Raw genomic sequence first — 15,969 nt, forward strand, 5'->3', positions numbered from 1 at the left:
GTTTGCAACTGTTTTCAGTGGCCTTCTCTAGATTTAGCACAGCTTATGTCCTATTTTACTCCTTCATAGTGAAATGCAGAATGTTACGAGTTCAGCTGGCCAATTCGTAGCACGGGAAGGAATGGCTTTAATCAACACATCATATATCTACAAATCATGAGGGCAAGTTTATTATGAATTCAAGCAAGAATATTTCCTTTTGGAAGGGAACTGGTGTGTGTGTGTGTGTGTGTGTGTGGTGAGGAGGAGGATTAAGGAACTCGCTGAGTCAATTAAAACTACAGGTTGATTGTTTTATTATATTTGGAGACTCTGGGATCCCTTGGGGGCTGTTGGCAAGAGATTTGCACAAGGGGAGAAATGGAATTTTCCATGCTCCATCTCTCTGTGAAATGAGAAGATTGATGCTGTGTAATTTCTGCTCATTAACCCGCTTTCTCTGTTCAGGAGGACAGAACAGGAAGTGCGTAGCTACCCAAGCGCCACACACACAAAAACCCATCTTTTTAGAGACTCTTTAAAAAACACACCAAAAAACGTTTCTAGAAATTATGCTAAAAGCTGTCCCTGGATATTTGCCCCCCATATTTCAAATATATGCTTGCTTCCTGGTCTATACCCTTTGATTACCTCCCCCCCCTTCTATTTAATCTATTTGCTGCCAAACATTGGGGAATTAATCTTAGTCCAAGCTGACAGTTTATATTAAGTGCTTCTCAAGATACACAATATTGCTCTGAGCAGACGAAGAAGAGACAGACGAGGCCAGTTCACATTCCTGCCCTGGTATCACTGCAGAAAACCTTTCTTTCTTTCTTTCTTTCTTTCTTTCTTTCTTTCTTTCTTCCCTTTAAGAGGATGTCTAGGGGGAAAACCCAATTGACGTAAGCTATTGGAGCTCTGCTTTAATTGAGGAAGCCCAACCTATTTATGCTGGCTATGGGTCTGGTTTTTTACACCCCACTTTTTTCTCTAAGGAGCTTACGCTGGCATACTTGGTTCTCCCCATCCTCATTCAATCCCCACAACAACCCTGTGAGGTAGGTAAGACTGAGAGGGTGCGCTTGGCCCCAGGTCACCCAGTGAGCCTCATGGCCGAGTGGAGATTCGAACTCTGATCTCCCAGGCTCTGGTCTGGCATGCCAACCACAATCCACATTGGCTCTCTACGGTTAGGTTTTTGAAACTGCAGTCCAACTCACGGTGTATTTATCATATGATTGAAATGCATTGAGTGCAGGATTTCCATGGATGCCAATCAATAATTGACTGTCAGATGATCATGCTCATCCACTCATTTTAAACTTATGTCCTGCATAAATTAGCAACGAAGAGGGCGAAACTACTACTACTACTACTACTACTACTACCCAGCCACTCTGGGTGGCTTCCAATAAAATATTAAAATACAATAGTCTATTAAACATTAAAAGCTTCCCTAGACAGGGCTGCCTTCAGAGGTCTTCTAAAAGTCTGGTAGTTGTTCTTCTCTTTGACATCTGATGGGAGGGCATTCCACAGGGCAGGTGCCACTACCGAGAAGGCCCTTTGCCTGGTTCCCTGTAACTTGGCTTCTCGCAGCAAGGGAACCGCCAGAAGGCAATTTGCATGGTAAATCTAAATCTGCTGGGGGAGAGGGAGCAGCTGAGGAGAGTTTCAGGGGGAAACAGGCTGGCTTTTCCTGAGAGAAAGGCTTCGCACATGCATTTGTGTGTAACATGTAAAAAGGTAAAGGTAAAGGACCCCGACAGTTAAGTCCAGTCATGAATGACTCTGGGGTTGCGCCACTCATCTCGCTTTACTGGCCGAGAGAGCCGACGTTTGTCCAGAGACAGTTTTTTCCGGGTAATGTGGCCAGCGTGACTAAGCCGCTTCTGGCGAAACCAGAGCAGTGCACGGAAATGCCATTTACGTTCCTGCCAGAGTGGTACCTATTTATCTACTTGTACTTTGACGTGCTTTCAAACTGCTAGGTTGGCAGGAGCTGGGACCAAGCAACGGGAGCTCACCCCATCGAGGGGATTTGAACCACCCTTAATTCCTCCCAACCATTCTTTTGTGTCCGCCACTGCACAGTTTTTGGCAAATGTTCTGCAATCCAAACAAAGAACGCAAATTGGTATATTTATGCAATGCCATTTGCATGCTTTGTTTAAGTTGCAGAATTTGGGTTTGCAGGTCAAACAGAAACAGCTATTTTTAGTTTAGAATTCTAAGTACAAGCCTGAGGGCACTTGAATGTGACATTCTCTTACATGCCGCAATCCTTCTATTATACACAACCCATCCTGACTCTCACTTTTTAGTTTTGTTCTTACTTGTATCTTCAGAGCAAAGCAAAATGGGTTCAGGATGACACACGGCAGTAAGGTGATCTGCAAAACCACCCATAACTGATGTGTCTATACTTGAGGTCTGGTGGAGTATTGATTTTAACATCACTAGCCGACCCTCCAAGTATCCCTATTTCCCTCAAGATCTACCCACACTGGAAGAGTGGCAGATGCAACTGATAGACTATATGCAACTGGCGGAGATGACTGGCAGAATCCGAGACCTGGGAGAAGAAAGGATTGAAGAAGATTGGAAGAAATTTAAGATTTATTTACAAAAATATTGTAATTTGGTTGAATGTTAAGAAGGATGCTTGATCATAAATAATTGGCCACCACTAAATCAGACTGGAATTTGATGATAAGTGAGAAATGAGTGGATACAAGATTGTAAACAAGATGATAATTTGCTTGAAAAAACTTTTTAACAATGTAAGTGGGAGCAGGAGACGTGAGGAAGTCTAAACAAGTTATGAAATTTTGTTATGATATAAGCAATGTTGTTTATTATTTATGTATTTTTTTCACAAAAAATCTTAATAAATATTTATATATATAAAAAAACAAGTATCCCTATTTCCCAGGGACAGTCCCAAATTTACAGAAGCCGTCCCGGTTCCTGATTTGACCCCAGATTCTCCTGCTTTTCCTTAGGATATCCCTGTTTTCCTAGGAGAATTGTTGAAGGGTAATAATAATAATAATACAGTGGTGCCCCGCAAGACAAATGCCTCGCAAGACGGAAAACCCGCTAGACGAAAGGGTTTTCCGTTTTGGAGGTGCTTCGCAAAACAAATTTCCTATGGGCTTGCTTCGCAAGACGAAAATGTCTTGCGAGTTCCTGCGGGGTTTTTTCCCTCCCCCCTTTTTCTAAGCCGCTAAGCCGCTTATCTGCTTATCCGGTAAGCCGATAAGCTGCTAAAAGCCGCTAAAAGCCGCTAATAGTGCTAATAGCGCTAATCCGCTAAGCCGTCAATGGGCTTGCTTCGCAAGACGGAAAAAAACGCTAGACAAAGAGACTCGCGGAACGGATTCTTTTCGTCTTGCGAGGCACCACTGTAATAATAATAATTTATTATTTATACCCCACCCATCTGGCTGGGTTTCCCCAGCCACTCTGGGCTGCTTCCAACAGAATTTTAAAATACAATAGTCTATTAAACATTAAAAGCTTCCCTAAACAGGGCTGCCTGCAGATGTCTTCTAAAAATCTGGTAGGACGTCTCTATTTTCATCAGAGAAATGTTGGAGGGTATGGAGTTATGCCCAAGCCAAGGAGATAAGTAACTATGTCAACTTTATAGGACATCTGAAGGCAGCCCTGTACAGGGAAGTTTTTAAAAAAATGTTTTATTATATTTTTATATATGTTGGAAGCCACCCAGAGTGGCTGGGGCAACCTAGTCAGATGGGAGGGGTATAAATAATAAAGTTGTTGTTGAATAGGACGTCCCTATTTTCATCAGAGAAATGTTGGAAGGTATGCAATATGTTAACTATTTATTCTTCCCTTTAATTGGGGTTCTCAGCTTATGCTGTACTTGACTGAGGAAAGATGATTAAAAACGCAACTATCTTAGGGCTCACCAGATTTCTTTTTCATTCATGGTGATTTGCATATGATTTGCCCATGACGGCACAGGGACACGTTTATATGCCATCCCATAACCCAAACCATCTCTTGGGGATGTCCTAGCTTAGGACCTCCTGCATAAAGCTATCCATTGGATAACATGGTCTACAATTCCCCCTAATCCCAATAAACTGTAAATGCAAACTGGCTTTGTTTTATTAAACAAAGTGGTGGTAAATCAATCAATCAATCAATCAATCAATCAATCAATCTAAAAGTGTTGTAGGAGTTATGAATATCAGGCACCGGTCCAAATTCCAAAATGCCGTGCCTAATAATTAGATAGTTTTGTGAACCATGTGTGGTTCCAACCGAGATTGACGACTTGGATGACCATACTTGCTCTTGTCTCATGACAGGGTAGCGCAGCAAAAGAGAGAGAAAAAAGGAGAGTGCTTCTATAGGTTTGGTTTGGTTTTTAAAGCAAAGAGCCCATCAGAAATGGCAGGCTGCCCTTGGACAGTAAATCAATAACAGTCCTGCAAACCAACACGACAACATAAAAGTGCTTTGGAGGGAGTGGGTGGAATGGAATGAACTACAACCTACGCAAAAAATGAAACAGAAGAGTTCAGTAAGGAATACATCACCCTGATCTTTTATTCCGGGGTGCCCAAACTTTTTTCAAAGAGGGCCAGATTTGATGAAGTGAAGGGCCGACCACAATTGTTGAACTTTTTTTAGGATTGAAGTTGCTGAGTTGTTTTTTTTAGGATTTTACCCCAGGACATATACTGCCACGGGGGCCGGATTTTAGATCGACCAGTGGGCCAGATTAGGCCCCAGAGACGGACTTTGGACATGCTTTTAATGCTTGATGTATTACAATATTTTAATACTTTTTTGGAAGCCGCCCAGAGTGGCTAGGGAAGCCCAGCCAGATGGGTGGGGTATAAATAATAAATAATAAATTATTATTATTATTATTATTATTATTATTATTATTATTATTATTATGCCTGTTTTATTCCCTGTCGCTTAAGGAGGCCCACTTTACGCCCTCTCCATTTATTGATCACTAATCAATCATCAGCTTAGCTTTCGGATGATTGGCTTTGCCAGTCCAGAGCATGGATGCACATTCCTTGTCTGTGAATCCTCTTCAGCCCACACTCTGTGGTTAGCAGCTCTGGGGAATGTGATGATGCGCACTAGTACATGCAGCATTGCTAGCCAATAGGCAGGATGTCATGTGTGGGCAGAATATGCCTGGGATGCAGAATTTTGTGGCAAAGATGATAACCTCATGAAAACATGTGATGCGAATTGACCTGATCCTAGCTGGATTCAAACCAGTGCTTTATATGAGAACAATTTTCAAATTGCTAATACAGGCTCCCTGGAGCCTTCTTGTTCCCATCCATACAAAAGTCCTGCTGGCCACAGCCATTCGGCAGAGCTTTTGATGTTAATCTGCTTCCTCTTTGTGTTGAAACTATACACAGGATGTGGTGAGGACCCCAAGGATTGTGTCTGCATATTAAGCACATTCATGTATGGAAACACTCCCCCCCCCCCCAGCCTTACAGGGATAAGTGAGAAATCAGGTTTAACTGGATAGTTACTAATGCTACACAGCTTTTTAAGCTTCCCTGATGGTTCCTTCAAGATGTTGTTGTTGACTCACTCACTTGTTTTGGCTGTACAATCTGTTATTGCATTTGCAGAAGACAAGACCGGGGACACATGGGGAAGGAGAACAAAACAAGCGATCACTTTTGAATTCCTTTGAGCCACTAAATCTCCTCTCCTTGCAAAAAAAAAAAACAAAAAAAAAACCGGAGGGAATTCTGCTGCTGAAGGAATGTAACAGGAGCTCAGATCCTATCTGGATAAGATAGGAATGACTGGAGTGCTTTGGGGACAGAGAACGCTTGACCAAAAACTATCTTCATCCTAGAGACTAACACTTAAGGCAGGCATCGGCAAACTCGGCCCTCCAGATGTTTTGGGACTACAACTCCCATCATCCCTGACCACTGGTCCTGTTAGTTAGGGATGATGGGAGTTGTAATCCCAAAACATCCGGAGGGCTGAGTTTGCATATGTCCGACTTAAGGTTATAGAGTCACTGACTTAAGAAATTGTGTTCTCCAAATCATTGGAGAGCCATGTGTTGCGGTGAGTGAGATCACCAAACTGCCTTCTTGTTGCTGGGGCAGGCCTGTCTGGATGACCTCCTTGCCTCATTGGTTGCCCCTTTGTTGCTGGGGCAGATTTCTGTCGGTTGGGGTTTCATTGGCACATAAAGGGCTGTTTAAGGGGCTACACGTCTTCCTCTTTCGCATCATGCAGTGGATCTCCCACCCTCCCTCCCTATAATTTTAGGTTGTGTTTTTGACCTTGCTATGCCTATGTAGGGGTTGTCCGTTTTTGGAGCAGGAGCCCAGTAGGAATTTTGCTGATTGGCTGGTGCCATTTGGTTTTTGCCTACCGTGTAGCAAATCGTCACAACTTTGTAAGGTTGGCAGTTAGGCATTGGTTCATTCTTTGGTGGAGGGGATTATGGATTGGCTGTGTCTGCCCCTCAATTTTGTTGCTGCTGCTAGGGAATTCCATTAAAGGAATCCAGGGGCTTGATTTGCTCTGTCTGATCCCCTCTCACGGATAGGGCCATGCCAGAGTTCCTGGGAACATCTGGGGTGAGCTAAGAGGCGGAAATCCACCTCTGTGCTCCCCCAGTATGTTTTCCCTTACTGACCTCTGGAGGTTCCAGTTGTCAGTCCTGTTCCTGCTGGTGCAGGTTCAGGTAGTCCGAACCAATGCCTAAGCAACCACTCACATGCTGTAATCAATAAAGTTGTGGCCAAATTAATGCCAAAAATCCTAAACAAATATTCTGTTTCCTGTGTGATTTATTTTGGAGGGGATTTGGGGGTTTTCACACGCAAAAGGGTCAAAATGGCCATACACCTCATGCTGCCTTCAAGTTCATCCATAATAATCCTAAGAACACAGGAGGTTCTGCTGGACCAGACCAAAGGCTTATCTACTTCAGAATTCTGACCCCATGACTGTTATCATATTGCTTCCTATACTGGAAGTATTTATTTCTGATATATATATATATTAATCATATACCGCTTGATTGTACAACAGCAACAACCTCAAAACAGTACACAGCCATCATGACTAGTTGCCGTTGATAGTATTCTCCTCCATGAATTTCTCTAAATTCCTTTTTAAGGCCACCCAAGCTGGTGGACAGGACGTGGGTGGTGCTGTGGGTTAAACCACAGAGCCTAGGACTTGCCAATCAGAAGGTCAGTGGTTCGAATCCCCAGGATGGGGTGAGCTCCTGTTGCTCTGTCCCTGCTCCTGCCAACCTAGCAGTTCGAAAGTACGTCAAAGTGCAAGTAGGTAAATAGGTATCGCTCCGGCAGGAAGGTAAACGGCGTTTCTGTGCACTGCTCTGGTTCACCAGAAGTGGCTTAGTCATGCTGGCCACATGACCCGGAAGCTGTATGCCGGCTCCCTCGGCCAGTAAAGCGAGATAAGCGCCGCAACCCCAGAGTCGGCCATGACTGGACCTAATGGTCAGGGGTCCCTTTACCCTTTACCTTTAAGCTGGTGGACATCACAGCCTCCTGTAGGAACGAGTTCCATAGTTTAACTGTGTGCTGGGGGAAAGAAGTATTGTCTGTCTCGAATCTTCCAACATTCAGCTTTGTTTGATGGCCTGATTCAAGTATGATGAGAGATTGGGGGGGGGGGGATTTCTCTCTTTTATCAATATCTAGCTTTCCCTTCCCAAATTATAAAGGCCCAAATGTTGTTAACACTTCCTCATAGGGGAAAGAGATTCAACACGTGTTTGTGACAAGATGGAACAAGATGGAAAACAGGATCTTTACAGCAACCTCTTGAGAAGCAGGAAAAAGCCTCATGCCTCTGAAAGGGGAAACAGGATGGTGACAAAACTCCTAGTGCATATTTGCACTTGGCTCCCTTTCTGAACACTCCCAAGACCTGTCTACAAATGGGTAAAGCCTGGGGTGTTAGTGAGCCGCACTAGGGCTGATTCCCACTCCTTGCATACGCTATTCCTCTGATCTTTGTTCCACAGGGATTTCTCTGGTACTAACGTGGAATTTTGAGACATACATTGCTTGCATGCCCATCTGTTACTGCCTACAAAATCCATCTCTGACATTCTGAGGCCTCTTTTTCATGTCTTCCCAGTGCCCTTCTGCAAGGGACAAGACGCAAGGAAAGGTGAATCGGGTTCCTTTTTCTCTTTTCTTTCTTTTCTTTTCTTTTTCAGCTGAGGTGCTGATGAATAACATGTGAAAACAGATGGCGGTTGCCATGACTTGTCTAGTGGAGCTGGGAGGGGCAGAGGCTAATTTTGAAACCACAAAATTAGATTACTGCTTGATGCAAGGAGTTCTACGAGCATCAGAGGAGTCATCATTGTTAGGTGAGGACTGAACCCCAAGACCATAACCCCACAGGGGCTAAAGTATAATCTGACTCCTTTCCCTGGATCTCCAGCTAAGTCTACAGGCTTTTGTTTTTCAGAAATATAATCTAATATCAGTATTTCCCACTTTGCCCAATACACAGAAAGATATTGGGATGATTGGCACGTTCTCATTTTTCTAATTTTTTTTAATGGATTTTCATGGATTTTTTCATGGGATTATTTAATACATTGCCATGACATTCACAGCCACACTTTTGATTATATCTGCTTTCTAGACATGGATATGAGTAGTATTATTATTATTATTATTAGTAGTAGTAGTAGTAGTAGTAGTAGTAATTTATTTATTTATACCCTGCCCTGTGGGTGGCTCCCAACAGAATATTAAAAACATGATAAAACATCAAACATTAAAAACTTCCCTAAAAAGGGCTTCTAAAAGTCTGATAGTTGTTTATTTCTTTGACATCTGATGGGAGTAGGCGCCACTACCGAGAAGGCCCTCTGCCTGGTTCCCTGTTATCTCACTTCTCGCAGGGAACCACCAGAAGGCCCTCGGCGCTGGACCTCAGTATCTGGGCTGAATGATGGGGGTGGAGATGCTCCTTCAGATATACAGGACTGAGGTCGTTTAGGGCCTTAAAGGTCAGCATCAACACATTGAATTGTGCTTGGAAACATACTGGGAGCCAATTTAGGGAGTTTAGGGCTTTATGTGGCCGGAGGGCTCTTGGACCCTGTTGGAGCATTGGCCTCCCTCTCTAAGCCAAGCAGAATCCTCTCAGGCTTTAGGAAGGAGGCACCAGGGGAACATTTAGGGGACTCGACTAGTCCCTCTAGTCCACTGACTGCAACCACTATGGGGAAGTGTACTTCACCAACCTAAATTAGCCAAAGCATGCTGTATGCTAGATTGGCAAAGTGTTAAGGAGTCACTGAACACGCTGTGGCACCCACATTCTGCTCTAGGCTTGCTTCAGCTGTTCCCTATCCAGGGCTGTCTTAAGCATACGCAGCGCCGGGGTGTAAACATCCATCCGGCACCCCCCGCGGTTGCCCAGTCCCAGGCACGCAGGAGGGCGGAGCCGGCCGGCCGGCGCCTCAGCATCTCGCTGGCTCAGTCACCCCAGAACTCGTGGCGCAGAGCCACCTACAGCAGAAGGGCCCGTCGCGGCGCTCTGACTGACAGACGGGCTCTTTCCCGGACTCAACTTTTGGGCCCTGGACTTTTGGCCTAGTGCCCCTGAGAGCCAGCCGCCCGGGTGCCCCGAACCCCTACAGCCTATGGTTAAGACGGCCCTGTCCCTATCTTCAACTCTTTTGATCTTAATGCATACTTCCAACAACATGGGATACGTTTTGTTATGCCTTTTTGTGTTCGTGTCCCAGTTCATGAAAACAAAAAGCAGTGTTAGAGTGCATGGAGGATGCTTCGTTTAGTACTGTATGCAGTTCATGTACAGAGGCTGTCATAGAGATCTGAGGGATTTCAGCAGAGCAAGAAAAGGTGTGTATAGGTTTGCAGAGGCAGGGTGAATATCACTGGACTAGGTACCACGCCACTGCGCACAACACATCACCAAACAGTTACATTTCCATCATACTGCTCCTTCTTTGTATGAAATGGGCTTTAGCAGGTTCTACTATAATTAGGAATGAACCAAATATGTGTAAAAAATAATGATGATGCCTCGCTGGGCAACTGGAGATGGACAGTGAACACAGGTAAAAAGAATTTGCCCACTAAGAGTAAGGGCAGGAAGAAATGCCCTCACCCTGAACTGGCTTTGTGGCATCATCTTGTAGCTTGATCTGGTTAGCTACTTGCCACTCCTGGCTAGAGGGACGTGGGTGGCGCTGTGAGTTAAATCACAGAGCCCAGGACTTGCCGATCAGAAGGCCGGTGGTTCGAATCCCCTTGACGGGGTGAGCTCCCATTGCTCTGCCCCTGCTCCTGCCAACCTAGCAGTTCGAAAGCACGTCATAGTGCAAGTACATAAATAGGTACTGCTCCGGCGGGAAGATAAACGCTTTTCCGTGCACTGCTCTGGTTCGCCAGAAGTGGCTTAGCCATGCTGGCCACATGACCCGGAAGCTGTACGCCGGCTCCCTCGGCCAGTAAAGCGAGATGAGTGCTGCAACCCCAGGGTCGGTCACGACTGGACCTAATGGTCAGGGGTCCCTTTACCTTTACTCCTGTCAGTGCAGGAAGCATTGGCTGCCATGTATTTTGGGGGTGTGGGGGTGTTATGACATCATTACATGAACTCCATGAACCCTGACTGGCTGGGATTGTGTAAAAATGGCACTCAAGAAACCTTTGATAATGCAGCAAACACCCCTCAAACAAGAGCAAACAAATGAGGGGGAGGGGGGAAACACATTCCTAATATTTTTTAATGCTGCCAACCTTTTCATTGTTTGTTTAAATGCAGCTGCAATGTGCGAAAATATCCCAACCAAAGGAACAGGGTTTTGAAAACCCATGCAAAGCAATAAGGACAGCCTCTTTCAATGGATGCCAGACAGAGTCTGGAAATTAGCAATCCTGATGGCTGTCAACAATCACAGTTTGTGTATTCATATACAGGGTTCTTAAAAAAAGTTGATTACCTATTTAACTACTTATTTCTAACAAAGTAAGATACTTCAGCATCTCAGTACAGGTGATGTTTTGAGGAAATGTCTCAGATAAGTAATTTGTCTCAGCAGGTAAGTAATTTTAGTTGCATTGTTGGAATTGAGTCACAGCAGTGAACACCTGTTCAGAGATGACAGTGCTGACTGAAAGCTGATTTGAAAGCCACCTTTTTCATTCATAAATTCATGATGAGTGATCAATATTCAGCTCTGAAGATCAAGAAGGGGAAAGCTATAATGGGGATCTGCTTATACTTTTCTGCAACACGGATTGTTAAGCACTTTGCACAATTAAAATGCTCTGTAATTAATAAATGCAGGCATCCCTCAAGTTCTCGGATAGCAGTTTCATGGGGTACCAGACTTTTTGGCATTTTAACTCTAAAATTAAAGTTGTAGTTGTTTGTTTAAGTGTTTTGTTTACTTACTAGATCTATGTATCACTTTTTAAGCTTGGACAGTTTTCAAAAAGTATACATTGTACAGTATCAATTATTAACATATCTGAAAAACATAAATAAAAGTAGATGTAAAAGCAAATCAAGCCACACAGGGAAAAAGGAAAAAAGTCGAACAAGCCATATCCTTAAAACTCCTAATCTCCGAAGGTCTGGTGAAAGAAAAACTAATAATAATAATAATAATAATAATAATAATAATAATACAGTGGTACATCGGGTTACATATGCTTCAGGTTACATACACTTCAGGTTACAGACTCTGCTAACCCAGAAATGGTGCTTCAGGTTAAGAACTTTGCTTCAGGATGAGAACAGAAATTGTGCTCCGGCGGCGCGGCAGCAGCAGGAGGCCCCTTTAGCTAAAGTGGTCTTCAGATTAAGAACAGTTTCAGGTTAAGTATGGACCTCCAGAATGAATTAAGTACTTAACCCGAGGTACCACTGTAATAATAATAATACGCACAAGGACATGACAGAGTCCAGAGGCTTTTGCTGAAAAAGTATTGCACTTTGAAGAAGACAACCTAGTGAAATTGTTGTCTGCATATCTCAGTAAATGGATCAAAATCAGTATTTTAAGTTGGGCTCAGAAATAAAACAGTAACCAGGGCAGATGTTCTAGATTCAGGTAGGTAGCCATGTTGGTCCGACACAGTCGAAATAAATAAATAAATAAATAAATAAATAGTCCAGTAGCACCTTAGAGACCAACTAAGTTTGTTCTTGGTATAAGCTTTCGTGTGCATGTACACAAAAGCTTATACCAAGGGCAGATGTTGAATATGATTCTAGTACCTAGTGCCCTTCAATAGTCAACCAGCTTATCAAGGAACAACAGGTGACCTGTTGACCAATTTGTGAATCATGAACTCCCTAGAATTTGTTACAAAATCTGATAAGAGTGGCCAAGGTTTTATAAGGGATGCATAGAAAGTCATTGGCAGACGGGTTGGGGCAGAAAGCGCTGCTGAGAGTTTTAAAACCCATGATGACATACCATTCTATAAGAGCTGCCAAATACTAAATCTTCTCTCATCTCATCTAATGCTGCCATATGTCAACTGTCAATTTCAAAGATTGAGATCAGATCTCTTTGGGCATCAAAGACACACAGGAAACATGTGGGGAACATATGGAAAATATTTGAGAATTCAAAGAGTTGGAATCCATCTGTCTCGAGAGACAATGGAGTCCACCTCTGAGGGCGAAGCCAAACTGGTGGAGAATCACAGCACCCGCTGTGACTGCAGAGATCGGAAACTCATAATTGCTGCCTCACATGTTCTTTTTGCTGCATTAGCAGCACTGAAATGATCTCTCCCCCTGGCCTCACTAATGTGGTCCAAAGGAAAGCAGAGCAATACATTGGGCACCAGCTTGGCTGCCAGAATTGCTGGAAAGAGGCATACAAGGTACCGTCCAACTGCCTACTCCAGATTTGTGTAGGGTTTACTCATTAGCCTTTTCTTCTCCCCAAGATTTCCCGCAATTACAATTTTCAATTTAGCTAGGATTATGTGTGAAGGGTTCCTACCTTGATCATGGCTGAACTGAATGAACGAAAATCCAACTTTGTTTTGCACAGTTAAAACACTAAAGAGCGTGTTCTCTAGCCTCCCGAGTGCTGTAATTTGCTTGAGTAATCACAGGCTATGGGTTCTTGGACAATCCAATTAGTTCAAGTCAAAGTGTGTTAGATTCACGCCACGAGAACTATGCAAGGCATTAAGCAGAGTAAACATGGCATGATGCAATCTATGACTTATCTACCGAGCACAGAGTGAAACAGAAGAGATAAATGGAATCTGGTTTCCAAGAATTTTCATTTTGAAATGTCTGTTGCTTATGATATGAGAAAGAGTGAGAGAAAAGGCTTAGGATCCAGATATTAGACCTGTATGAAACATGGAGCAGCTGTCTCTCTTTGTGTGTGCTAAGGGAGTACCACAACTTGAGCCAAGGTTTTTTCGTCGTTTCTGCTCTTCCCACCTACTTTTAATTCCATTGGGGTTTTTTAAAAATGCATTCCAATTTTTCAGTTTGACTTTTGTGTTTTCTTGATAAATCTGTGAATAAGTCATAAGTCTTTCAGACAGCTTTGGAAAGGAAGGAGAACAGAAAAGAGGACAGCCCTTAATTTTCACCATCTACATATATACATATATATATATATATATATATGCAGGTTTTGGTGTCCTCGGGTGTCTTCCCGTGTAAAAGTTGGGGTGTCTAGGCGACGTTTCGACGAGGTCTCACTCGTCATCTTCAGGCTGGTGCTTTCGGCTTCTTGTTACTGGAACAGAGCGGGATCTCAATGTTTGAGTTCCTATAAATACTGTAGAGGGGGTGTGGTGTCTAGCCTCCAATGTTCTGGGCAGAGAGGAAGTTCCCAGGCTAGTGTGCCTTTTCTTCTTTTGTTCCTTAATTACTTGAGAGATACCTTGAGTGATTTCTTGAGTGATATCCTGAGTACCACTTAGGTGGGTCATTAGGTGTGGATTAGTTGCTAAAGTCTTCGTCGAAACGTCGCCTAGACACCCCAACTTTTACACGGGAAGACACCCGAGGACACCAAAACCTGCATTCCTGTACCCGTGAAAATCTACGAAAGCATATATATATATATATATATATACACCCCAATTTTAATTTTGATAATGTAATATTTACAAACATGTTTTTTGTACATGCATATGTTTTATCTTAGTGGTATCCTAGTGGCATGTGTTTTGCTTATTAGGTTGATACACAAGGGATGGCAGCTGTAGACATCTGGATTCTATTTAGTAACAATTAAGTCTGTAAAGTAATAAACCAGTATTATCATTTTTTTTATAATGTGTTTTTGAAGGCTAGAATTTGCTGTAGCAACTTGGCCAGAAACAGAAAAAAACAAAATGGTCAAGTCTGACAGGCTTACAATTATTTTTCTCCACCTGACTATTTATCTAATTCTGATGCCAATGTGCCTAATTTTTGAGATTCCTTGACCTTGACGTCTTTCAGGCACCATGTTTAGGTAGTAACAGATAATGTTGTTGTTGCTATGTGTGCCTAACTGGTCATCTGTGATGAATTCCTAAGTTTAATTTCAATGTTCTCATGTGGGAGCTGCCTATCCACAAATAAACTGGCTAAACCGTACTACTGAAATAGACTTTGCAGTGCTTTGAAGCCATCTCAGAAACTTAAAATGGTACAGCCACCAGGATGCTAACAGAGGACAGAAGGTCTAAACCCACGATACCAGTTTTGTGCTAGTTGCATTTGGCTATATCAGAATGCTTACACAAGCATTGGAGGCCCTAAATGGTTTAGTACTGGATTACCCAAGGGAACACCTGCAGCCATATTACCCTGCTCATAATCTAAGAACCTCATCTGTGGTCCTGCTCGTGTGTTCCCCAGTATAGTCAGTTAGACTGGTAAGCACATGGGGCAGGGTCTTTTCATTAGTGGCCCAGTAATTGTGGAACTCTTCCAGTTCACATTTGTTCTGTCATTCAAGAAGGTATTAAAAACAATTTTCTTATTTCCTTAAGGAATGTTGGCGATCTAATTCAGTACCTCTCTTGCCTGTATCTACTCCATGTTCCATACACTGCCTGAGGTTCTGTTGTTCTGCGTATGGCTTTGTGAGGGCTCGGCCTGAAAAGCGATTAATAAATAACTGGAATTATAAATACCGTAAAGAATGTTCAAATGACTTGGTCATGGGGCCCATTGGGCAGTTCTTTCCCACAAAACCAGCTCCCTCCTTCTAGTGTGTTGTTAATTCCATGGGAAAGACCTACACAGTTGTTCCCCTGAAATACAGCTGGGTCTCACATCTAATGGGTACCCAAATTTCAGCTACTCTTGGATTCTGGAACCCTGCTGAAAAACTACAGGGGTCTTCTGGCAACACTCAATATTCTCTTTACTTAAAACTTAACATGTCAATAACTTCCCGGGTGATGGATGAAATGTCGTGGAGGTCCTACATGTCAAGATAAACTTAGTGTGTGAACATTTGAGGGAGCCTGCAGAGATCCTTGATATCCCGTTGTTTCAAACCCTTCTATCCCTGCTGTGAGTTTGGATGGAATTATAACAGGTTTTCACTCCACAGTTTTTCTTGGAAACATCTCAGCAGTGCAAACAAATATTCCATGAGAATATGGCGTTGGTTCAGAAGCACACTGAGATTCCCAACTAAATCCCCATAATGTTTTGGGCTGAGATCCTTTGCCCTTCTCTTAGTTCTTTATGGATTCTCTTGATATAAGCCTGGATTGGATAGTCTTTGAAGGAGGTACAGGAGTTGTTCTTGCATCTGAAGATTGCAACTCTGCCTTATAAGTGGTGGCAGAGAACCCTAGAAAAGAACAGTCCCTATTTGCACTGGAGTCCATCGTTAGCTAAGCAAAGATGTTTAGAATTCCAGATGGCTTGCTGTCAGGGTTCAGGTTTTCTCAGAGAATGAGCAAGGGGAGC

At 43.2% G+C, this 15,969-nt stretch overlaps 1 protein-coding gene across 3 annotated transcripts in view; it reads right to left on the reverse strand.

The window, feature by feature from the left end:
- Positions 1 to 15,969, reverse strand: part of CYGB (cytoglobin) — a 55,539-nt gene that overhangs the window by 4,638 nt on the left and 34,932 nt on the right. The window contains exon 4 of one of the 3 annotated variants that reach the window (XM_083725968.1): positions 15,039 to 15,141. The exons of the other annotated variants lie outside the window; for them this stretch is intronic. Coding sequence (XP_083582094.1) covers positions 15,054 to 15,141 — 88 coding nt within the window. The 3' untranslated portion in view covers positions 15,039 to 15,053. Of the gene's footprint in view, positions 1 to 15,038; positions 15,142 to 15,969 lie in introns of those variants that run through there. 3 annotated transcript variants of the gene reach the window in all.

Source organism: Podarcis gaigeae (genome assembly GCF_964106915.1).
Source record: "Podarcis gaigeae genome assembly, chromosome: 2".
Classification (NCBI taxonomy): domain Eukaryota; kingdom Metazoa; phylum Chordata; class Lepidosauria; order Squamata; family Lacertidae; genus Podarcis; species Podarcis gaigeae.